The following is a 27,185-nucleotide window of genomic DNA, read 5'->3' as shown; positions in this document are numbered from 1 at the left end:
AGATATATGGGAAGAAGTTAATGTGAACTTATATTAAGTTTGTCTATATGTTAGGGTAATGTGTTTAAAATGTAGAGAAACATCTTTTCATTATGATGGTTCATTTTTTCTTAAGGTGGGGGGGGGAGCGGTGTTATGAAGACGTGGATGTACCGTACCTTTGAGACCGTAACAACTAGCATTGACAGTACCTAGTGTTCTCAATAAGACACAATGTAACTGGGGTAGCTAGTTGACTGGAAATGACAAAAACAGACTCAAATTAGGCCAATCAGTTTAAATTATTCCCTGAAAAATACCAAATTCCAATCAAGTTTGAATTGAGAATACTGACAATCTTAAAAACCAATGACACCATCCGACATTTTGGGGTATAAAACAGGGGAAACTTGAAAAGCTGGGAGGAGAACTGCCACCAGACCAATGGCTGCAGACTGCTAGTCAGAATTGTCTGAGTGGTACCTGTCCAGAGAAGGAGTTTGTACAGAGAAAAGCGTCAACACTGACCTGGATAGCCAATCTAGCGATGAAAATAAAGAGATGTTTCAACTGCTGGCTGGTTTGAAAATTAGAATTTTTCTGCCAATCTTAATTGGGAGTTTTATTGGACGAGTATAATAGAAGAGAAGGTTAAAGATAGGTTAGAGGAAGGAACTGTATATAGTTGTTAGTTAATTATTCTCTGCTATTGAGGTTGAATGGAAGGAACATGCACCCAACTTTCCCACCATAAGTTTCCACTGTAACAGCCTGTTCATTCAGGTCACAGCAGTGCCGGTCTAGGGGAGTAAGTCAGTGACTACCCATGATCAAACACATTGAGATTTGGCTGAAGGGTAATCTACCTGCTTTCACGCTGTCAAGGGTAGACTGCAACAGTGATATTTTCAGTCAGACCACGGAATATTTTGACTCAAGACATGCACAATTGTTTAGTTGAAGATTGTGAAATAATGACAAGGCATTCCTCATGAAATCTTGTTTATTTTTGTCACTGAAATACACTTAAAGATAAAGGTATAAAAATATCAAACAATTTATAAACGCACAATTCATATACAGTTTGCAATTTTTCTGAGTGAGAATCACACTCACAACACAACTCAACTTCTGAAACTCACAGTCAACATAATTCTAGGCTGAAAAATCTCTCATACAACAAGGTCCCTTCACAGAGATAGCTTGTATTTATAAATACCATTACTTCCTGTTAATATTACATGATAAGCACCAATATCTCCTAAAATGTAAGTATTTCACACACACATCATTTCTGCAGAGACATTCTCTCCACAGACTTCAACTTTGGAAAGATTCTGATATTATATCAGCAAAGTCCCGAGGTTCACTACAAGGTTAGTGATTCATAAACACTGCAATAAAATCGTGGCACTGTTAATGTCAATTAATTGAACTTGAAGTTTGATCTTAGTTCACACTGGAACCAAAGTATGTTTAGTCAACAATTCAAAGCTTTTACCTTTAGTATGCCATCAATACATCACGTAGGATACATAGGCCTTCAACAGCAATAGAAAGATTAGATTAAATTTGGATTGTAATTTAGTTTAAACAATGTCACATGACAGTATTTCTGCATTGCCCACCACCAGTTTCCCTCCCACCCTGCCACATTATCTCCATATTCTCCTGGATTGTTCCAATAGAGAGTAGCATTTGCTCAAGAAATCTTCTAACAACTTTGTGAGAGGGCGCTTTATTGCCTCCAGAATCAACACAGTGTTAAACAGTTTCCAATCACAATCCCTGTAGCGATTTGTTCGCTGTTCTATATTTTCCCATTGACAACTTCGCAAAACACAGTTCTTGTTCCTTTACTTGCCCCATATATTTTGCCTTGCACTCTCATCCTTTTTGCAATCAGACCTCTCCTCTCTTCAGAGCTACAAAGCTTGCAACAGTCCAACAAAGTCACTTACCAGCACATTCACATGTGCATAAAGGAATGGGGGATAAGTGCTGACTTTGGCAGCGATGCACAAATTTAATTAAATAATTTACTAATAGTTAATAAGTCAAATTATTAAAAAACAGTACTAATTATCTTAATAACAAAAGCATTTGATAACCAACAGATCTGTTTTAGTTTGATTCTTCCCTAAGTTCACAAGCATACTAATATTTTCTTGTCTAACTGCACCTTTGATGACCGGAAATAATTTTCCAATACTAACGGAGAAAGTTAACAAATTGCTTTCAGTTGTACAATATCTGCTCCAGTGCCAGACCACATTCAGAATAATCGTACAAATCACATCCCGTAAAAAGAATCTCTCCATCACAGCACAACATTTCACAACAGCAGCCGGGTTTCTTAGGCTCTGTGTAGACAATTACAGTGTAAGTAGGTTAAACAATGAAGTACGTTTCAGAGGATCAATACAGGGGAACTGCTCGAACAACATATCGAACAGTGATATCAGAAAGTGAGTGTCCTGCACAGAGCTTCTTCATTTCAGTGTTCACTGTACAGCAACTTCTGCGGGGAGGGGGCAATCAAGTGAATCCATCGCATCTTCAATTCTTAGTTATGTCGTCTGGAACCTGAAATACAATTAAATAAAATATTATTTTTCCCACAACTGAAGATATTTCCTTTGATAGTGAGGACAATGTCTTCATCAAGTATAATTATGGGGCATTATCAACTGGGCTGTTAAACAAATAGGTGTGATTTTGTTAATAATTCATTGATTTTACAATATGATATTATTACTTACAGGATCCAAGGAAGATGTGGCAAAACGTTAATATTTTTCAAATATCACTTTAAATATTAAAATAGAACAGATAACAAAAGGTTTAAGAATTATGCCCTGGAGCCTTTACAATGCAGAGCAGAATATCATGGAGCTGACTGTGAGGGAAGGAAGCATGAAAAGGAGTTGAAGTCCCTGTTTTGATCACTGGGTTATATTGAATAGGATGACCTCAGCTGGCTGCTAAAGGTATGACAACCATGGGTGCTGGAGCATGGTATCGCTGAGCATTCCTGCACCTGATTACCAACCAGAGACACCCCATCTGCTCCTGGATTTACCACGCATGGGCGATGGTGAGAACAGCATAGGATTCAGTCCTGATGCTACTGTGGTTGAATAGCTTGCTAGCATTCACTGTCACAGCTCACATGTAAATACCAGATTTAGGGACAGAGTAACAGAATGCACCAAGAGCCTGCACGAATGGGCAGCAAACTGGTATTAAAGCCTCGGTGAAGGGACTGAGGATCAACATGAGAACAGCACTTCACTCAAACACATTTAATCACAGATAACATATGTATGTTTACAAGCACCAACCTTTCCTGGATCCAATGATAATCTTCACCCACTTGGCATCGGGGCTCACACAAACAATCTTCCCAGTTTTCATGGTAATGCTGCAAAGAGAAGGAAAATCTTCAAAATCTATTTCACAGAAACTGGACATTCCCATGTAAGGTGAGAATCAGTGACATAAACATAATCCTTCAGATCTGCTACCTAAATAAACTGTGAGTGACCCAATATATTTACCAACATATTACAGCGTCTAAATGGAAAGGAGAATACGAGGAAGGTTAAAGATGGTGTTTTGACCCAATTACTCACATTATCTCTTGTTTCTCACAGTATGATCCTTTGGGAATGTATTGCAAACTCTGAATGGTTCTCGGATGAATAAAATTGGAGCTGGGGTTCTCAGGGCACAGACACCGTCCTTGAGTACCCGGGATTGGAATGCCTGTGAATGAAATAAATTGAACTGAAATTCTGACTGTGATTGTCATTAGCAGAATGCTAACATTTTATTTAAGCATTAAATTCAGTATTAAAACAAGCATCATATTATCAATAGCATGCACCATCAGTGACTGTTTAATTCGTTAATGAACAACCAACTGCCACACAGTCCTGTATGGCTGCTCAATCCATCAGCAGAAAGACTTTTTTCCCCCACTTTGTATTGCAAAGAAAAACTAAAACACAAGACAGAAATGCTGTCATACCTTGTGCAGCAATAGCACACAGGAGCAGGATGGCAGTCAGTACAGCTGTTGCCCTGTTCATTTTTGACTTTGTTGCTGAATAGATTTCTGCTGAAGATCTTCTGTCTACTTCAGTGTCACTCTCTCCGTTGAATGACGTTCTGCTGAGGACAGGTCCAAACAGCTCCTATTTATGGAGAACATTAACTTTCGTATTTCGTAATCTTGAAAAATGAAAGCTGACATAATTCTGTAAAAGGGAATTTCCCTGTTCCTGAGTCAGATTTGTTCATTTTGCAATTTTAATGAGAGTCACTATGTTACATAATTCACAGCAGCAACAAGCAGACTAGATGAACTGAATTAATTAAATGTAGATTTTAAAATGTTAATCACAGCTTTCAGAAATGGCCACTTTTGCCAAAATGCAAAAAGAGGTGTGATCAGGCACAAAGTCAAATTTGCCATCCGAAGAGTTTATTTATAAAAGCAATATAGCTGCCACATCTACTACTGAGTGATTAACATATTTGTCAAATTTCCAAACACATTCAAGTTGAATTACTATCCCAATCATTAGAAGTATTTTTGTAAGTTACCATAGAATCAAATCCTTTTGTGGTGGTCATAATACCTTCCTTTGATTATTAGTTAGCTTTCAATGTCAATAAAAAATTGCTAAAATGCAACCACATCAGTTTTAGGCTTTTATTGATTTCCCAAAGCAATTAACATCCAATGTTCTGCAGAATAATCCAATTGTAGATTTTACACCCCAATCACTGGGGACCTCTTCTTCAACATTTCCACTTTATATATTAACAATCTCAATGAAGGAATTGAGGGCATTCTGGCTAAGTTTGCTGATGATACAGAGATAGCTAGAGGGTCAGGTAGCGTTGAGGACTTGGGAAAGCTGCAGAAGGATTTGGACAGGTTAGCAGAGAGGGCAAAGAAGTGGCAGATTCAGTACAATGTGGGTAAGTGTGATGTCATGCACTTTGGTGGGAAGAATAGAGGTGTGCTCTATTTTGTAAATGGGGAGAAAATTCAGAAATCTGAAGTGCAAAGAGACTTGAGAGTCCAGGATTGTCTCAAGGTAAACTTTGGTGTATTGTGCGCAGTTTTGGGTCCCTTATCTCAGGAAGAATGTGCAAGCCTTGGTGTGTGTTCATAGGATGTTCAGGAGAATGATACAAGGAATGAAAAGCTTAACATACAAGGAATATTTGAGAATTCTGTGACTGAACTTGGTGGAGTTTAAAAGGATGAGGTGGGATCGAATTGAAACTTACAGAATACTGAATGGCCTGCACAGAGTGGATGTTGGGAAGCTGTTTCCATTGGCAGGAGAAACTAGGATCCGAGGGAACAGCTTTAGAATAAAGGGGAGACCTTTTAGAATGGAGATCAGGAGAAATCACTTCAGCCAGAGAGTGGTGAATCGATGGAATTCATTGCTACAGAAGGCTGTGGAGAACAGATCACCAGGTATGTTTAAGACTGACATAGAAAAGTTCTTCATTATCCAGGGGTAAAAGGCTACAGGGAGGAAGCGGGCGAATGGGGTTGAGAAACTTATCAGCCAAGATTTAATGGTGGGGCAGACTCAATGGGCTGAATGGCCTAACTTCTGCTCCTATGTCTTATGAACTTATGGCCTAACATAACAGTAAACACAGACAAATCAATGGAACAGCATCTTAAAATATTTCTGTCTTTCATTGGTTTTCCTCGATGATGTGTCTCATTGACCTGAATGTTCAGGTTTGGAAAGAGGAGAAATGGTGTAAATGTCAGTTTGGATTGGGTTAGATTGAGCGTGCTGTAACGTTAGCTCTGGAAAAGAAATATCTTCAAAACGTTTGTTCCAGTGAAGATGTTTAAATCATTCACTGTCAGATTTTATTTTGGTTGTTTGTTATAGAGGCAGAGGGCCATACAGCATGAAAACAGACCCTTCACTTCAACACATCCATGCTGAACATGTTCCCAAACTAAATTATTCCCACCGGCCTGTGTTTTGCCCATATCCCTCCAAACATTTCCAATTCATGTACTTGTCCAAATGTCTTTTTTCATTGTAGCTACACCTGAATCCATTACTTCCTCTGGCAGTTCATTCCATACACTAAACATGGTTTTTGTAAAAAGATGGCTGCCCCTCATGTCCTTTTTACATCTTTTTCCTCTCACCTTAAAAACATGACCCCTTGTTTTGAACTCCCCTATCTTAAGGAAAAGAACTTTGCTATTCATCTTATCTATGCCTGTCATAATTTTGTAAACTTCTATAAAGTTACCCCTCAACCTGCTTCACTTCAGTGAAAAAGGTCCCAGCCTATCCAGCCTAGTTTTATAACTCAAATCGTCCATTCACGGCAATAGCCTGTTATATCTTTTCTGAACTCTCTTCAATTTAATAATATTCTTCCTATAACTGGGCGACCAGACCTGCACACAGTACTCCAGAAAAGATCTCACCAACATCCTGTACAACCTTAACATGATGTCCCAACACCTACTCTCAAAGGTATGAGCTATGAATGTCAGTGCACTAAGCACCTTTCTAACCATCCTGTCGACCTATTACACAAATTTTCTTGAACACACTTAACGAATTCCTTACCACTCAAATCTTTAAGACTATAGCAGTCCCAGTCAATGTTTAGAGAATTAAGATCCCCAACTATTATACTCTTAGTATTCTTGCATTTATCTGGTATCTTTCTATGTATTTGCTCCTCAATTTCCCTCTGAATATTAGGGACCTATGGTACATCCCATCAGCTGATCATCCATTACATATTTCTGATTTCAACCCATATATTTTCACTGGAATATCCTTCAGAAATATTCTCTCTAATTACAGTAGTAATGTTTTCCTTCATCAAAAACGTACCTCCTTCTCCTGTCTTGCCTCCCTTTCTATCCTTCATATAGTATCTAAAACCCAGAATATTGAGCTGCCAGTCCTGTGCTTCCCTCAGCCAAGTTTCTGTAATAGCTATGACGGCCCAGTGCCATGTTACAAAACATGTCCTGAGTTCATCAGCCTTACTTGTAAGACCCCTTGCATTGAAATAAATGTAGGCAAAAGTGAGGACTGCAAATACTGGAAACCAGAGTCTAGATTAGAGTATTGCTGGAAAAGCACAGCAGGTTAGGCAGTATCTGAGGAGCAGGAAAATGGCCGATTCAGGCAAAAGCCCTTCATCAGGATTTTCGATTTTCCTGATCCTCAGATGCTGCCTGATCTGCTGTACCTTTCCAGCAGTACTCTAATCTAGACTCTTGAAATAAATGTAGTATAATTCTTCAGAGTTACCTTGTTCTCTGATTTGCTCTTTTCTGTTTTTTCCAATTATCTTACTCTTCTTCTGGTTTAGAACCATCCCCATCTGCTTTTCTATTTTCACTGTTACTCAGAAATCCCTTCCCCAACCCCCATATACCGTCTGCCAATACTTACAGCAGGGTCCTGAAATAAACTCGCAAATCTCCCCGAAGGACATAGGTCTCTTTCCAGTTCAAGTGCAACCAATCCCTTTTCTATTCCAGAACAGATCCCAATGATCTCAGAATCTGAGCCCCTGCACACTGCATCACTGCCTCAGACATTGAGTTATTTCTCGAGTATCAATCGTAAATGCAGTGGATGTTAAAGTAAAGACTTCCATCTGCAAAATCATTTTCAAAGTTTGCAACGCTACTTAAGGAAAAATGAAACATTCTAATTGAATGGCGCAGTGGGAGCGTGCTGGGCCCATCAACCGGAGGTCAATGGATCAAAACCATTCTCTGCTATTATCGAGTGAATCCTTAGAAGAGTATAAAGAAAGTAGGAGTATACTTAAGAGGGAAATCAGGAGGGCAAAACGGGGACCTGAGATAGCTTTGGCAAATAGAATTAAGGAGAATCCAAAGGGTTTTTACAAATATATTGGGACAAAAGGGTAACTAGGGAGAGAATAGGGCCTCTCAAAGATCAGCAAGGCAGCCTTTGTGTGGAGCCACAGAAAATGGGGGAGATACTAAACGAGTATTTTGCATCAGTATTTACTGTGGAAAAGGATATGGAAGACATAGACTAGGGCAATAGATGGTGACATCTTGCAAAATATCCAGATTACAGAGGAGGAAGTGCTGGATGTCTTGAAACGATTAAAGGTGGAAATATCCCAGGACCTCATCAGCTGTACCGGAGAACTCTGTGGGAAGTTAGAGAAGTGATTGCTGGGCCTCTTGCTGAGATATTTGTATCATCGATAGTCACAGGTGAGGTGCCGGAAGACGGGAGGTTGGCTAACGTGGTGCCACTGTTTAAGAAGGGCGGTAAAGACAAGCCAGGGAACTATAGACTGGTGAGCCTGACCTCGGTGTTGGGCAAGTTGTTGGAGGGAATCCTGAGGGACAGGATGCACATATATTTGGAAGGGCAAGGACTGATTAGGGATAGTCAACATGGCTTTGTGTGTGGGAAATCATGTCTCACAAACTTGATTGAGTTCTTTGAAGAAGTAACAAAGAAGACTGATGAGGGCAGAGCAGTAGATGTGATCTATATGGACTTCAGTAAGGCGTTCAACAAGGTTCCCCATGGGAGTCTGATTAGCAAGGTTAGATCTCATGGAATACAGGGAGAACTAGCCATTTGGATACAGAACTGGCTCAAAGGTAGAAGACAGAGGGTGGTGGTGGAAGGTTGTTTTTCAGACTGGAGGCCTGTGACCTGTGGAGTGCCACAAGGATCAGTGCTGGGCCCTCTACCTTTTGTTATTTACGTAAATAATTTGGATGTGAGTAAAAGAGTTACAGTTAGTAAGTTTGCAGATGACACCAAAATTGGAGGTGTAGTGGACAGCGAAGAGGGATACCTCAGATTGCAATAGGATCTGGACCAGATGGGCCAATGGGCTGAGAAGTGGCAGATGGAGTTTAATTCAGATAAATGTGAGGTGCTGCATCTTGGGAAAGCAAATCTTAACAGGACTTATACACTTAATGGTAAGGTCCTAGGGAGTGTTGCTGAACAAAGAGACCTTGGAGTGCAGGTTCATAGCTCCTTGAAAGTGGAGTCGCAGGTAGATAGGCTAGTGAAGGCGTTTGGTATGCTTTCCTTTATTGGTCAGAGTATTGAGTACAGGGGTTGGGAGGTCATGTTGCGGCTGTACAGGACTTTGGTTAGGCAACTGTTGGAATATTGCATGCAATTCTGGTCTCCTTCCTATTGGAAAGATGTTGTGAAACTTGAAAGGGTTCAGAAAGATTTACAAGGATGTTGCCAGGTTTGGAGAATCTGAGCTACAGGGAGAGGCTGAACAGGCTGGGGCTGTTTTCCCTGGAGTGTCGGAGGCTGAGGGGTGACCTTATAAAGGTTTACAAAATTATGAGAGGCATAGATAGGATAAATAGGCAAAGTCTTTTCCCTGGGGTTGGGGAGTCAAGAATTAGAGGACATAGGTTTAGGGTGAGAGGTGAAAGATATAAAAGCGACCTAAGGGGCAACCTTTTCACACAGAGGGTGGCACGTGTATGGAATGAACTGCCAGAGGATGTGGTGGAGGCTGGTACAATTGCAACATTAAAGAGGCATTTGGATGGGTATATGAATAGGAAGGGTTTGGAGGGATATGGGCCGGATGCTGGCAGGTGGGACTAGATTGGGTTGGCTTATCTGGTCGGCATGGACGGGTTGGACCAAAGGGTCTGTTTCCAAGCTGTACATCTCTATGACTCTAATTTACCAAGGTCAGGTGATCAAGGATTGATCAGGAATGAACTTAGCCATGGAATCAGAATATGGAGCAGATCTAGAATTTGTATAATCACACAAAGAGACCTCTACCCAAAATAACCAGATTCCCGGATTACACACGGATTCACCAGCAACCGGTCGCTGTTTGAATGAAATCTGATGAGGATGTGAACAGTGACTGCGGTGAACTTCTGTTGCTTCAAAAGGAATGATATCTGAAAAGGTTTCCATCCGTCAGTAGTCAGTCTCTCATGCTGTTTCACGGGTTAACAAGGGGAAGTATAAAACCTGAATCCGAAAGTATTGGTGAGGGGCTTCCCCGAGAGTGGGTATCAGTGGGATTGTACAATGTGGGCACTGGTTTCGCAGGTGGTTCCAGTGTCTGGGAACAGTTTCAGCAGAGAGGGAAATACAACTGTGTAAGGTGTATCACAGTTTTAGAAGTGCCATGTGTGAGATTATATCGCAGCTCAAAATGCAGCCAATTGCAGACCTGGGGAGAGTACAAATATCTGGAGTAATTTGTAGGCAATCCAGATTCAGAAATGGTCCAGATTCTGACAGCATTCAGCAGTAACCACCCCTGGTGGATAAGGGTGTCATTGCACGGGATAGGGTGAATGTTAGAGGGTCAGAATGGAGTAGGTTTGAGCATCAGGAACTTGATGGAAGTTGATAGATGATGGGACAGCACAATGCTAAAACCCAGGATCCTGGGAATGAGGAGTTTTGGACATTTGGGAATAGTCAGCAGTGAGATTGGAGAGTGCTAGAGTGTGGCTTTTGTGCTGAATATCACAATCATAGTCCACAATTAGCTCATGTAATCTGTTTGTTTCAAAACAGTCGTGCACTCTAATAATCAGCTTCCAGATTGTCTGGAGCTGATTCAAGTTTCACTTTATGCTTGTAACAGAGTGTTGGGCCTGTTGCTATACTGACTCCTCCCCCTGGGTTTGTATAGTGGTTAGTAATATTCCAGGGTCAGATTTCATTCAAAAAGCCGCTCGGGTTGATGAACCACGTGACTTCCAGGAAATTCGATTACTTTGTATTCGAAGCGGCTGTTTCAATGATTGGTTTTGTTCTCATGTAATAATGGGTGTATGAGGTGAAAGGGCCCCTGCAGACAGTCAGAAGAGACCACAGCATTGTGGGTGGTCTTGACAGTGTGTTTGATCGTGAGATTAAGAAAGCTGTCAAGTCTGATAACCTCTCCATCACCAGACTTCCTTGCCACAACATGAGGATGTTTTGAAGCAAACAGACCACATGTACTACATATGGACTGTGATCACAACACTCATCACAACAGCCACACTCCAGCACCCTTATGAAGGATGTTATTAGATTAGATTACTTACAATGTGGAAACAGGCCCTTCGGCCCAACAAGTCCACACCTACCCACCAAAGCGCAACCCACCCATACCCCTACACTTACCCCTTTTACCTAACACTACGGACAATTTAGCATGGCCAATTCGCCTGACTTGCACATCTTTGGACTGTGGGAGGAAACCGGAGCACCCGGAGGAAACCCACGCAGACACGGGGAGAATGTGCAAACTCCACACAGTCAGTCGCCTGAGTTGGGAATTGAACCCACGTCTCTGGTGCTGTGAGGCAGCAGTGCTAACCACTGTGCCACCGTGCCGCCCACAGAATAACATCCAACATCAAATTACCCGTTGAACCTGCTGAACAGATGCAGATCATCCCTCCTGCTGTCTGCAAACAAGGTAATTCTACTCTGATTAGATTAGATTAGATTCCCTCCAGTGTGGAAACAGGCCCTTCGATCCAACAAGTCCACATCAACCCTCCAAGGAGTAACCCACCCAGACACACTTCCCTCTGACTAATGCACCGAACACTATGGTCAATTTAGAATGGCCAATTCACCTGACGTGCAAGCTTTTGTGGGGGAGTGTGTTGGCGTGGAATTTGCAGATTATGTGACAGCACATTGCACAATTCCTCCTATGATTCTATAGGAGGAATAATCCCTGTCCTTCTAGGTTGAAGTGGTTATCAGTTTGGAAAGTGTTCTCCAAGGATTATGGGTGAATTTCTGAAGTACATCTTGTAGATGGTCCCTGCTGTTGCCACTGTGCATCAGTGATGGAGAGAGTGGATGTTTCCAAATGTGGTTTCAACCAAGTGACCTGCTTTGTCCTGGAATGTGACAAGTTTCTCAAGTGCTGTTCGAGCTGCACCCCTGAGGCAACTGGAGAGTATCCTGCCACACTCCTGTCTTGTGCCTTGTAGATCATGAGCAACTTTTACAAAATCAACACTAATACACTCCCCATCCTGACTTGGAATTTACATCAGAAAATGTTGGAGCAACTCAGCTGCTTCAGTTCCAAAGCAGAGTATTATTAGGCTCAAAAGGTTAACTCATGTTCTCTCAACACAGATGTTGCTAGACCTTCTAACGTGCTGCAGAACTCCCTGATTTTATTCCAGACCCACAATATCCACAATACTTTCAACTTGCCATTCACTGGGTCAATGTCCTGGATCTCCATCCCAACACAAATCACTACACCATACTGACTGCAGCAGGTCAAGAAGTTCACTTACATTTCCCAGGGTCATTAGGAACTGGTAATAAATGTTGGCTCAAATAGTAAAGCCCATAACCCCTACATAAATTAAAACCAATCACCTCGGCAGTGTCTTTTCTCAGTGTGAGGTTCTTGGTGGGCGTAGGTTTTCAGAGAACAGCCAGAGACAGGTAGCAGTTGCAAATGCATAAGCAAACTATACAGATCCTTTCTTAAATAATAACTCCACATTTTCTGTTGTTTCTTCTGCTTACAGTATCATCTCCTCTGAATAGAAACTTCAAATGAACATATATATAGAATTAAAATTTCTATAAAGCACAACCACATGCTCTGAACCACCACTGCTCCTGACCTTTAACACAGAATGAATTCTTGGCTGGTGATTTTTCCTGTTGCTGGCTTCTAAATCCCACACCCATTCTTAATCCTCCTGACCAGTCCTTACACAACACCAAAAGGTTTAGGGCAGGAGGAGACTCTGAATGTATAAAAATGTACAGATATGATAATAACTGACATATCACTGAAGTCCACAGGGGCTTTCCTTCCACCCACAATCTACCCCCAGACCAAACTTGTTTCTCAGAGCTGATTTCATCAGACTGAGAAGAAAGAGTTTGATTTACACACGATAAGTGAAAGGAGACAGGGCTGACCTGAATGGAGGGTTTGATGTTCAGTATTAGGATGTTGATTGCTCTTGAGTTAAATATGGCAACCAACCAAATGAAATATGTGCTCCTGTTCAAAATGTCTCTTCCTGAACCATAAGTACTGAAAAGTACAAATCAATTCATGAAGTCTTCATCTATTTGAAAAAGTATCATTGTATTTTTAACTTTGTAACAGGCAAAATGACATTGTGAGATCGTGTTCAAATAATGACTGACATCAGTGAGTGGTGAAAATAACCACATGTAGCACAACTTCGAGGTGCGAAACCCTCTGAAAATACAGTTCTAACAAGTGACTCTTTATACATAGTTCTTACATATATTAAAATTCCATTACTATGGTGTTACATCGTTTTATGTATGTTAGAAAAATGGGCTTCTGTCGGTCGGTTTACTATGAAACGACCAACTCCCACAGCTACCTAGACTACACCTCCTCTCACCCTGCCCCCTGTAAAAACGCCATCCCATATTCCCAATTCCTTCGTCTCCACCGCATCTGCTCCCAGGAGGTCCAGTTCCGATACCGTACAACCCAGATGGGCTCCTTCTTCAAAGACCGCAATTTCCCCCCAGACGTGATCGACGATGCCCTCCACCACATCTCCTCCACTTCCTGCTCCTCTGCCCTGAGCCCCGCCCCTCCAATCACCACCAAGACAGAACCCCACTGGTCCTCACCTACCACCCCACCAACCTCCATATACAGCGTATCTTCCGTCGTCATTTCCGTCACCTCCAAATGGACCCCACCACCAGGGATATATTTCCCTCCCCTCCCCTCCCCGTTCCGAAAAGACCACTCCCTCCGTGACTCCCTCGTCAGGTCCACATCCCCCACCAACCCAACCTCCACTCCCGGCACCTTCCCCTGAAACCGCAAGAAATGTAAAACTTGCGCCCACACCTCCCCCTTTACTTCCCTCCAAGGCCCCAAGGGATCCTTCCATATCCGCCACAAATTCACCTGCACCTCCACACACATCATTTATTGTATCCGCTGCACCCGATGTGGCCTCCTCTATATTGGGGAGACAGGCCGCCTACTTGCGGAACGTTTCAGAGAATACCTCTGGGACACCCGGACCAACCAACCCAACCACCCCGTGGCTCAACACTTCAACTCCGCCTCCCACTCCACCAAGGACATGCAGGTCCTTGGACTCCTCCATCGCCAGACCATAGCAACACGACGGTTGGAGGAAGAAAGTCTCATCTTCCCCCTAGGAACCCTCCAACCACAAGGGATGAACTCAGATTTCTCCAGTTTCCTCATTTCCCCTCCTCCCACCTTGTCTCAGTCAAATCCCTCGAACTCAGCACCGCCTTCCTAACCTGCAATCTTCTTCCTGACTTCTCCGCCCCCACCCCCACTCTGGTCTATCACCCTCACCTTGACCTCCTTCCACCCATCGCATTCCCAACGCCCCTCCCCCAAGTCCCTCCTCCCTACCTTTTATCTTAGCCTGCTGGACACACTTTCCTCATTCCTGAAGAAGGGCTTATGCCCGAAACGTCGATTCTCCTGCTCCTTGGATGCTGCCTGACCTGCTGTGCTTTTCCAGCAACACATTTTCAGCTCTGATCTCCAGCATCTGCAGTCCTCACTTTCTCCTTCTGTCCTGAGAGACAGGAGATGGGTTAAAACATGTGCTAAGTGTTGGCTGCTATTTCTGATGGGATTAAGAGTGTGTGCCTGCTCTGCTTGCGTAATTAAGAGGTGTCAGTCTTTTTGCCTTTTACGTTAGTAAATATTAGTAAAAAATACTAGGCTTGCATGCTCTAAATAGGTTAGAAATTGTACTTGTACTTAATAAAGGAATAAAGGATATTAAACACATTACCACAGCTGGGTTGTGAGATCTGTATACTATTTGCCAGTGTGAGTTTCATACATTCATGCAATTTCATGGAAGTGCTGTTTTGTCAGTTAGTTTCTTTAAGGAATAACAGCCCAGATCAAAGGTATTTAATAAGTACACTCTAACTGGGAAACTGGCGGTTTGTAATGTGTTCAGGTCTGGGAGATTTTTGGTAAAGGCTGATTAACATTATAATGTTTTGCGGAGATATGATGGTTGGGATGATATTGTTCTGTACGCTACTCTTATTCAGATGTAGCAAGGGCTGATAAGTTGTGAAAATGCCATAATGGTATTGAAAAGGTTGTCTTGATTAGAAGGGGTTGTTTTAAATTTGGTCTATACTACAGACCAGTGGTTTTATGAATGAATACATATTATTTTTTAAGATTAGATTAGATTACTTACAGTGTGGAAACAGGCCCTTCGGCCCAACAGGTCCACAGCGCACCCAGCGACGCGAAACCCACCCATACCCCTACATCTACCCCTTACCTAACACTACAGGCAATTCAGCATGGCCAATTCACCTGACCTGCACATCTTTGGAGTGTGGGAGGAAACCGGAGCACCCGGAGGAAACCCACACAGACACAGGGAGAATGTGCAAACTCCACACAGAGAGTCGCCTGAGGTGGGAATTGAACCTGGGTCTCTGGCGCTGTGAGGCAGCAGTGCTAACCACTGTGCCACTGTGCCGCCCATAAAGTAAGTAGATGTTTTTGGGTTTTTCCCCCATTCTGACAAGCACAATTTAACTGATTTTTGTTACATAGGTCAGCATGAACGAGGTTTAAATTCTGTTAGCTTTCTCCCCCATTTACTTTGTTTTTGTTGCTGATGCAGAAATTTGGTGGTGTTTCCAGGTGTATGGATAATTATAGTAGGGAGTTATGAATGAATGAAATGGGAATGCAGTATTTGCTTGTGAGTGGGTTAGTGAAGGGGTTATGAATGAATAGACATAAAGCACTTGTGAGTGGGAAATACGAAGCATTTGTGAATGGGGTTAGTAAAGGGACCTAGAATACAATATCTTACAACATCCTATATGACTTTGACATGAGACACTATATCACTGTGACATTGGCCCTGGAGTGGGGGGTTCAGAAGCGGTTCATGAAAATGGTCCCAGGAATGAGAAGCTTAACATACAAGGACTCTGCGTTTATACTCAATTAACTTTCGAAGGATACGGGAGGATCTCATAGAAACATACAAAATATTGAATAGTCTGACACTGTAGATGTTGGGAAATGTTTCCATTGGGAGGAGAGACTAGGACCTGAAGTCATTCCAGACTATGCCAACACAGAGAGCTTGTGTTAACGTGGTTGAGGAAAAGATATAACAAAATGCAAAGAAAAACACTAGGAAAACAGGGAACCCACCTTAGGCAAAGAGTGAAAAAAGAGGAGAAATTTTGAATCATAGAATAGACAAGGATATCACTGTATATCCTTTCCAATCTGTTTACAGACAGCAGGAGAGATGGCTCAAATATACCTGGCTGGATCAACATATACATTTGATGTTTGATGTTATTCTGGTGGTGGACCAACTTTCATGTTGCAGTAAGGAAACCTGGTGTCCTGTGGATGGAGTGGTTATCAGAGCTAACAACTTTCTTAATCTCACAACCAAACTCACTGTCAAGGCAAACCATTAGAATTTGTTAGGAACGGAGGAACAATCAAAAATTATTTGTGTCTCTGTCAGACCACCCATAATGCTGTGATCTCTTCTGACTGTCTGCAATGGGCCCTTCACCTCGTCCACCCACTGCTACATGGAGACACAACCAATCATCGAACAGCTACATGGAGTATAACGTCATCTGATTTCCTGGAAATCACGTGGTTCACCAATGCCAGCTGCTGTTTGAATGGAATCTGACTCAGCAACATTACCAACCACTGCACAAACCCAGGGGGAGGAGTCAGCACAGCTACAACCCCAACACTACGTTACAAACATAAAGTGAAACTTGAATTATCTCCAGCTCTCTAGAATCTTTTATTTCCTCATGAGCTAGCATTTTGCAGTTGTCATGATCTACACTTTGCACTGATCCCTGGGATTATGTGATGAAGCAAGCACACACCTGAGCTGAAAATCATGAATTACATTTGGGAAGGGTGTCCTCACATTCGGTGTCCATAAGATCATAAGGCATAGGAGCAGAAATTGGGCCATTCATCCCATTGAGTTGTTTTGCCATTCAATCATGGCTGAAAAGTTTCCTAGCCCCATTCTCCTGCTTTCTCCCCATAATCCTTGATACTCAAGAAGCTATCTATCTCCATCTTAACTATACTCAATGACCTAGCCTCCACAGACTTCTGTGGTAATGAATTTTCATAGATTAACCACTCTCTGGCTGAAGATATTTCTCCTTATCTCTGAAAGGTCTTCTCTTTAGTCGAAGGCTGTGCCCTCAGGTCCTAGTCTCTCCTCCCAATGGAAACATTTCCCAACATCTACAGTGTCAGACTATTCAATATTTTGTATGTTTCTATGAGATCCTCCCGTATCCTTCGAAAGTTAATTGAGTATAAACGCAGAGTCCTTGTATGTTAAGCTTCTCATTCCTGGGACCATTTTCATGAACCGCTTCTGAACCCCCCACTCCAGGGCCAATGTCACAGTGAAGTATTCTGGGAAGTGTATCATCACAGTCAGTGTCATGGTGAAGCATTCTGGGAAGGGTGTTACGAACTAATTGACTGCAATGATTGGTATGATTCTGTAAAGTGGATGTTGTTCCAGGGTTAACAAATGTTTTCCATGAGGTTTCATGTAAATTAACAATACATGGATGTTGCAGGCTGGATGGATTCTGGATCAAAATTCCAGAACTTTCGAAAGAGATGTAGATCTGGAAGTCATTCCAGACTATGCCAACACAGAGAGCTTGTGTTAACGTGGTTGAGGAAAAGATATAACAAAATGCAAAGAAAAACACTAGGAAAACAGGGAACCCACCTTAGGCAAAGAGTGAAAAAAGAGGAGAAATTTTGAATCATAGAATAGAATAGAATCCCTTCAATGTCGGAAAAGGCCATTTGGCCCATATTGTCTGCACCAACCCTCTGAAATCAGACCAGCCAGATCCCACCCTATCACCATAACCTTGGGTTAACCGTGGCCAATCCACCTAACCTGCACATTTTTGGACTGTGGGAAGAAACCAGAGCACCTGGATGAAACAAATGCAGACTCAGGCAGAAAATACAAACTTCACACAGACTGTCATCCATGGCTAGAATTAAACCCAGGTCCTTGACACTGTAAGGTAGCAGTGCGAACCACTGAGCCTCTGTGCTGCCCAAACGTTACACCACTTACATCGACGAACTAATGAAGCAGGTTCACACTGGCACTGGGATCTCCTCCAAGGCCATGGGCTCCATGATCTCATTTGTCAATTATATTTTCAAGCACATCACAGGGAGGCTTCCTGCCTTGGTGCATTACAACCACTGCAGCAACATCAGCTAGATAATGCATGGGATAATTTGTTGTAACTACATGGGATATGCTGAACATCAGAGGGCCTGCATGGGCTTGGAAGAGACTATCAGGCTCACGACTGAAATTGGAAGATTTGTATGAGTGCATTACACATGTCCATGAATCTGGGACTGTGGTCATTAATTCATTTGACTAAGTCAGCATGAGGGGTTCCACAGTGTGAGAAGCATGATGTCTCTTGTAGCGTTGGTGTGGACTGGGAGTGTTGTTAGAAATCAGAAATCTGCTTACAATTAGGTAAAAGAATGAGATTAGTGCTGTCTGTTTTGTTTTCCTGAAATCTTCCTTAGATTCTAATAACAAACCCGTGAGAGGATTGTTTTTAGGTCATGATCAATCGAATTGATCTGAAACATTGCCCTCAGCTGGGTAAATGCTTTGTAACAGGTGGAATGCAAATATACTCATTCTGTTCATACTCAGTATGCTTTATATTGAAATAAAATATGTGCCTTTTTATAGACTTGGAGTGTGTTTCCCAATTAAAAATTCAGCAGCAAGTTTCATGAATTCAAAATGAAAGAATTGTATTTCTTCGTGTCCAATTACCTCAGTCTAATGGAACATCGCACTCATTTTATGTATGCATCTCCCACACTCTACCCCACAACACACTCGCCTCACAACAAACACACACGTACCCACATATACATGCGTGACAATACACATGTGCTCACACATAGGTACAACCCATGCACACCACCAGCGAGGCCCCCACACCCTACCACCCCACTCCATCCCAACACACCCACCCACCTCCACCCCCACACACACACTCTCAGCAATGACAGGGTGAATAAAAATGTACTGCACACATAGGTACAGATCAGGAAAAAATTAAAATTAACTCAGTCTCTAATTTACACTCCTTTGACTCCCATGTAATCAAGCTCCTGGATTTGAATGTGTTTAACATCTGACAGTTGAATAAAGCATTCTGTAAATTAAAAGGATCATTCTAGGCTTTAATGTTGGTTGCTGATAGCGCAGTTTCTGAAAGGATAGTTCTCAGGTGAACTTCAGTTTGGAACAGGTTGGAAAGGAGACCGTTTCTCTATTGGGATGCCTTGCTTTCAATTAGCTTGGCTGTTTGCTGACTTGTATCTAGTTTGTGATGTGGCTCTCTTCCCAATGACTACTGGTGACTGACTGCAAACAGCTCTCAGCTGATTTTGAAAAATAGACAGAAATGTGTTGCCTCACCATGAGGTATCAGGAAGACCATCTGTGCTGCTGCCACATGGGGAACCCTCTTGCTTTGTGATCATAACCACCCAGGCTCCATGATTGATCTTACATGCAGCAGCTTGGCCTGGGTTTCCCGGCTTCGATCTCGTAAACTGCATTGGATTAGCAGCGTGGTCCCCTTGCCCAGCTCACCGGCTGAATGTATGATCAGGCTTGTTTGGTGTTTGTGCGGCTGCCCAAAGGCCAAATCACCCCATATTCTCATGTCGAGGTACACTCAGCCCTGACCGGCCTGACAGTGTTCAATTGGAACACTCAATCTATCACGTTGGTTTATATAATGTTGCAGACTCTGAAAATTCTTGAAGATGAGAAAATATTGCTTCTAAGTATCTAAAGATATAGTTGCTATACTGTATTTATAACTGACGTCAAGTTTTTAATTGAGCAAATGATTATCCCCTTTTGCCACAACTTTTTACACCAAAGCAGGTTTCGAATTTTGAAAAAGACTTGGACTGCCAATTCAATAGGTACTTCACTGTGTGACATTAAGCCAGTCAGCAATGTGCGAGTTCAACAAGTAACATTTGCTAAAAGGTAAAAATAATTTGAAAATGTTGAAAACGTACAAATATATCCTATTCCCTATTAACACGCGCATACATAATCAGCCACAAAGTATTCATTACAGAGTACTCGAGGTGGAACCTGGCCAAGTATGATGTAGATTAAACTGAAGGGAAGTCAGTAAAGATTCACTGATTTACCGACTGCTGTTGTTTTCCAGCTGAGGTTGTTGGTTTGAGGTTTCCCCAACATTTTCTGTTATCATTTCAGATTTCCAGGAGCTGCAATCTGTTCCTTTCACAGAGATTGGCACAAAGTGAGATGGTCTTTTGGAGAGCTGAGTGGCTTCTTTCTGTATTGTAATAATCTTGCACAGTTGCAAACAGATATATTAACCTGGAACATCTTCAGTTCAGTGATTATTATATGTATTATGGAGAAGATTAATATCCCGTTATTGCATATCAAATGTCACTAATCAGATGGAATGCCTTTCCCCACAGATATGACACTGTGACCCAGGTCTAATCTGACCACACACGAGTGAAAGTTAGTGATGTTCTACAGGAAATAGTAGAGAGGAGATGCTATGAATGTGAGTGAGAAGCAAGACTGACATTCATGGTCTCCACGGGATTGAGGATTGTGTCGGTGAGGAGACAGGACAATCTGAAGAATTCTCCATGTACTTGTCAGAAGATTCGTTCCTCAGTTAAGATGATTAAGGTGCTCCCTATATCTCCACTGGTCATCCCGTTGACTCCTGCAGTGATCTGATTGTTGTTTGGCTCAGGCAGACTTGTTATTATCATAAATTCACATTAAAGGTCGGATAAACCCTACACAGTTATTTGGAGTGGGTTTGAATGGAAGGAACATGCACCCAACTTTCCCACCATAAGGTTCCACTGTAACAGCCTGTTCATTCAGGTCACAGCAGTGCCGGTCTAGGGGAGTAAGTCAGTGACTACTCTTGATCAAACACATTGAGATTTGGCTGAAGGGTAATCTGCCTGCTTTCACGCTGTCAATGGGAGACTTTAGCAGTGATATTTTCAGTCACACCACGGAATATTTTGGTTCAAGAAATGCACAATTGTTTAGCTGAAGTTTGTGAGATAATGACAAGGCATTCCTCATGAAATCTTGTTTATTCTAGTTACTGAAATATACTTAAAGGTACAAAAACATCAAACAATTCATAAACTCACAATTCAGATACATTTTGCAATTTTTCTTCATGGGAATCATTATATAGCACAACTTGTCTTTTGTAACCCATAGTCAATATAATCTCGGCCTGAAAATCTCTCATGTAAACAGGTCCCTTCACAGAGATGAATTGCATTTATAAGTACCATTACTTCCTGTTAACATTACATGATAAACACCAATATCTCCTAAAATATAAGTATTTCATACACACATCATTTCTACATAGGCATTCTTTTCACAGACACTAACTTGGAGAAATCCTGAGGTTTAATATCATATGAGCAAAATCCCAAGGTTCACTTACAATGTCAGTGATGGATATACATTACAGAAAAATTGTGGCAATGTTAATGTCCATCAATTGATCTTGAATTTTGACTTGAAAGGTTTTGTTCACACTGGAACTAAAGTATGTTTAGTCAACAATTCAAAGCTTTTACCTATAATATGCCATCAATATATCACATCGGATACATAGGCCTTTAACAGCAACAGAAAGATTAGATTAAATTTGGATTGTAAATTAGTTTAAACAATGTCACATGACAGTAAGTCTGCATTGCCCACTGCCAGTTTCCCTCCCCCCGCCCCGCTAACACTATGTCCCTATTCTCCTGGATTGTTCCAATACAGCACAGTGTTTGCTTAAGAAACATTACTACAATTTTTTGAGATGACACTTTATTACCTCCAGAATCAACACGATGGTAAATGGTTTCCGATCACAATCCCTGCCCATCCATCTTCCGGTTGGACGGTAGCGATTTGTTCCCTGTTCTGTATTTTCCCATTTACACCTCCTCACAAGACAGCTCTTGTCCCTTCACTTGCCCCATTGCTGTCTGATTTGCCTTGCACTATCATCCCTTTCGTCATCAGATCTCTCCTCTCCTCACAGCCACAAGGACTGCAGCTGTTCAACAAAGTCGCTTACCAGCACATTGACATCTGCATAAAGGAATGGGGGATAAGTGCTGGCTTTGGCAATGATGCACAAACTCAGTGAAATAATTGACTAATAATCAATAAATCAAATTATTGAAAAAGCTGTAACAATTATCTTAATAACAAAAGCATTTGAAAGCCAACAGATCTGTTTCAGTTTGATTCCTCTGTAAATTCACAATTCTGCTAATATTTCCTTTACCACTCGCACCTTTTGACTATCGAAATTTCTTTTTAATATTATGGAGAGAGTTAACAAATTGCTTTCAGTTATCTAGTATCCAGTAACCCTGCCGGACCACATTCAGAATAATCATACATTTTACATCCCATTAATAGAAATCCTTCAGCTTTACACAATATTTCACAACAGCAGCCTGATTACTTAGGCCCTATGTCGACAGTTACAATATAAGCAGATGAACCACTGATTTCGGTTTCAGAGAATCAATGCAGGGGAATTGCTCAAACAACATATCGAACAGTGATGTCAGAAAGTGAATGCACTTCAGGGAGCTTCCTTCATTTCAATGTTCACTGTACAGCAACTTCCTCAGGGGACAATCAAATGAATCCCATTGCAGCTTCAATTCTTAATTATGTCAGCTGGAACCTGAAATACAATTCAATAAAACATTATTTTTCCCATAGCTGCACATATTTACTTTGATAGCAAGGTGTGGGAAAAGATTTGTTAATCCATGATAGGTTCCCAAAAGCAAAATTGGGCAACTGTACCAGAACACCCAGAATTCCCGAGCAGCTCTCAAGCTGGGTCAGACAGCACGCAGACAATGGAATACGCTTTAAGCTCCCATGGACATGACAGAGCATTGTAGATATCTCAAAGCCTTGAGGGCAGTTTTACAACCCGGCAATACCAAAGCCACACAAAGAGCAGGTCAGACAGAAAGGCATCAGCAAAGGACATGATCCCGGAACAGGACAATGGGATCACCTCACCACTTTAGAAGAGACTTTAACATCTACCTGTGGAGATGAATGGAACCATGATACTGTCAGGATGTTGCATTGTGTGAAGGAACAGGACAGTCATCCGATTAAACTGTTTTCCAATTAGCACCCTTGTAACTAAATTACTCCATTTCCAGAAACATTGTAGTTTCCCATTCCTTAATCAGTGTCATTGTGCAGCATTACTATAAAACTGGTCTCATCCTTGGCTCTGGGAGGAGAATTCTGATCTACCTGTAACAGACTGTCAGTTCAGTGTCAGCCTGGGTCAATTTCTCTTCCAGTGATATAGCTTGCAATAAATTGTTTGTCAATTTCGCTTCGAGCTGTGTTTTGTGATCTCTAACCTATTGGGCAAATTTCTCTGACAAAAGGACAATGTCATCACCAAATATAAATATCAATGAGCTGTTAAACAACATTGTAAACAGGTGTGATTTTGTTAATAATTCATTGTTTTACAATATAATATTATTACATCCAGGATCCAAAGAAGGTGTGGCCAAACATTGATATTGTCAAATATCACTTTGTACATTAAGATAGAACAATTAGGAAAAGGCTTAAGAACTATGCACTGGAGCCTTTACAATGCAGAGCAGAATATCATGGAGCCGACTGTGAAAGAATAGATTAGATTAGTTACAGTGTTGAAACAGGCCATTTGGGCCAACAAGTTCACACTAACCCTCCGAAGAGCAACCCGCCCAGACCAATTCCCTTACATTTACCCATTCACTTAACATTACAGGTAATTTAGCATGGCCAATTCACCTAACCTGCACATTTTTTGGACTGTAGGAGGAAACCGGAGCAACCCCACGCAGACAGGGAGAGAATGTGCAAACTCCACACAGACAGTCACCTGAGGGGGGAAATCGAACCCGGCTCTCTAGGGCAGTAGTGCCAGCCACTGTGCCACGGTGCCACCCCATGGAGAGAAGCATGAAAAGGAGTTGAAGTCCCTGTTTTGATCACTGGGTTATATTGAATTGTCTGACATCTGCTGGCTGCGAAAGGTATGACAACCATGGGAGCTGAAGCAAGGTATTACCCAGCATTCCTGCATCTGATTACCAACCAGGGACATCCAACCTTTGCCTGGATTTACCACACATGGGCGATGGTGAGAACAGCACAGGATTCAGTCCTGATGCCACTGTGGTTGAATAGCTTGCTACCATTCACTGTCACAGCTCACATGTAAATACTAGATCTAGGGACAGATTAACAGAATGCACCAAGAGCCTGCACGACTGGGCAGCAGACTGGTATTAAAGCCTCGGCCCAGGAACTGAGGATAACCATGAGAACAGCACTTCACTCAAACACATTTATTCGCAGATAATATATGTATATTTACAAGCACCAACCTTTCCTGGATCTAATGATAATCTTCACCCACTTGGCATCGGGGCTCACACAAACAATCTTCCCAGTTTTCATGGTAATGCTGCAAAGAGAAAGAAAATCTTCAAAATCTAATTCACAGAAACTGGACATTCCCATGTAAGGTGAGAATCAATGACACAAACATAATCCTTCAGATCTGCTACGTAAAGAAACTGTGAGTGACCCAATATATTTACAAACATATCACAGCGTCTAAATGGGATTGAGAATGGGAGAAAGGGTAAAAATGGTGTTTTGACCCATTTACTCGCATTATCTCTTGTTTCTCATGGTGTGATCCTTTGGGAATTTCATTGCAAATTCTCAATGGTTCTCGGATTAATAACTTTGGAGCTGGTGTTCTCAGGGAACAGACACTGTCCTTGAGTACCCGGGATTGGAATGCCTGTGACTGAAAGAAATTGAACTGAACTTTTGAGTGAGATTGTCATTGGCAGAATCTTAACAATTTATTTGAACTTTGAATTCAGTATAAAAACACGCATCATATTATCAATAGCATGTACCATCAGCGACTGTTTAATTCGTTAATAAACAACCAACTGCCACGCGGACTTGTATGGCTACGCAATAAATCAGCAGAAACACTTTCTTTTCCCACATTGTATTGCAAATAAAAACTAAAACACAAGTTAGAAATGCTGACAAAGCCTTGTGCAGCAATAGCTCACAGGAGCAGGATGGCAGTTAGTACAGCTGTTGCTCTGTTCACTATTGACTTCAGTGTCACTCCGTTGAATGAAGTTCTGCTGAGGACAGGTCCAATCAGCTACTATTTATGGAGACCATTAATTTTTGTATTTCATAATCATGAACAGTGAAAGCTAACAAAATTCTGTAAAAGGGAATTTCCCTGCTCCTGAGTCAAAAACTTTCTTTCATTTTGCAGTTTTAATGAGATTCACCATGTTACATAATTTGCAGCAGTAACAGGCAGGCCATGTAAACTGAATTAATTAAATCTAGATTTTAAAAAGTCAATCATAGCTTTCAGAAATTGTTACTTTTACCAAAATGCAAAAAGAGGTGTGGTCAGGCACAAATGGCACAAATTTGCCAAACAATGAGTTTAATTGTAAAAATGATATAGCTGCCACATCTACTATTGGGTGATTAACATGTTTGTCAAATTTCCAAACACATTCAAGTTGAATTACGATCCCAATCGTTTGAAGTGTTTTTGTAAGTTATCATAGAATCAAGTCCTTTTGTGGTGGTCATAAGACCTTTCTTTGATTATTAGTTAGCTTTCAATGTCAGTAAAAAAATGCTAAAATCCAACCACATCAGTTTTATGCTTTTTATTGATTTCCCAAAGTAATTAACATCCAATGATCTGCAGAATTTTACAGTTCTAGATTTTACACCCCAGTCATTGGGGATCTCTTCATCAAAATTTTCACTTTATACATTAACAATCTCAATGAAGGAACTGAGGGCATTCTGGGTAAGTTTGCAGATGGAAAAAAGATAGGTAGAGGGACAGGTAGCATTGAGGAGGTGTAAAAGCTGCCGAAAGATTTGGACAGGTTAGCAGAGAGGGAAAATGATTGGTAGATGGAGTACAACTTGAGAAAATGTGAGGTCATGCACTTTGTTAGGAAGAACAGAGGCATGGACAATTTCCTGAATGGGAAGAAAATTCAGAAATCTAAAGTGCAATGAGACTTGAAGAGTCCAGATTTTCTGAAGGTAAACATGCAGGTTGAGTCAGTAGTTAGGGAGGCAAATGCAATGATGGCATTTATTTTGAGAGGACTTGAATATAAAAGCAGGAATGTACTTCTGAGGCTGTATAAGGCTCTGATCAGATCACATTTGGAGTATTGTGCACAGTTTTGGGCCCCATATCTCAGGAAGGATGTACTGGCCCTGGGGTGTGTTCTAAGGAGGTTCATGACAATGGTCCCAGGAATGAAAAGCTTTACATATGATGAATGTTTGAGGACTCTGGGACTAAACTTGATGGACTTTAAAACGATGAGGTGGGGATCAAATTGAAACCTACAGAATACTGAATGACCTGCAGAGCGTGGATGTTGGGAAGTTGTTTCCATTGGTAGGAGAAAAGAGGACCCGAGGGCACAGTCTCAGATTAAAGGGAAGACCTTTTGGAATGTACATAAGGAGAAATCTCTTCAGCCAAAGAGTAATGAATCTATCGAATTCATTGCTGCAGAAGGCTGTGGTAAATATGTCATTGAGTATATTTCAGACTCAGATAGATAAGTTCTTGATTGTTAAATTGATCAATGGCTATGGGGAGGAAGCAGGAGAATGGGGTTGAGAAACTTATCAGCCAAGATTGAATGGTGGGGCAGACTCAATGGGTTGAATGGCCGAACTTCTGCTCCTATGTCTTATGACCTGATGGCCTAACATAACGGAAAACACAGACAAATCAATGGAATAACATCTTAAAATATTTCTGTCTTTTATTGGTTTTACTTGATGATGTGTCTCATTGACCTGAATGTTCAGGTTT

The 27,185-nt window shown here is 41.5% G+C and overlaps 1 protein-coding gene across 1 annotated transcript; it reads right to left on the bottom strand.

Annotated features, from left to right (window-relative positions):
- Positions 1-1,000: 1,000 nt before the first annotated feature.
- LOC140492450 (interleukin-8-like) lies at positions 1,001-22,313 on the bottom strand. The gene is made up of 5 exons (XM_072591374.1): positions 22,056-22,313; positions 4,013-4,178; positions 3,615-3,747; positions 3,324-3,403; positions 1,001-2,565 (listed from the first exon to the last, which is right to left on the bottom strand). Exons 1-5 carry the CDS (start codon positions 22,104-22,106, stop codon positions 2,546-2,548), a joined length of 450 nt encoding a protein of 149 aa, XP_072447475.1. The 5' UTR covers positions 22,107-22,313; the 3' UTR covers positions 1,001-2,545.
- Positions 22,314-27,185: the final 4,872 nt, after the last annotated feature.

The sequence above is a fragment of the Chiloscyllium punctatum genome, chromosome 1 (assembly GCF_047496795.1).
Source record: "Chiloscyllium punctatum isolate Juve2018m chromosome 1, sChiPun1.3, whole genome shotgun sequence".
Lineage (NCBI taxonomy): Eukaryota > Metazoa > Chordata > Chondrichthyes > Orectolobiformes > Hemiscylliidae > Chiloscyllium > Chiloscyllium punctatum.
This window is presented reverse-complemented; position numbering and strand designations above follow the sequence as displayed.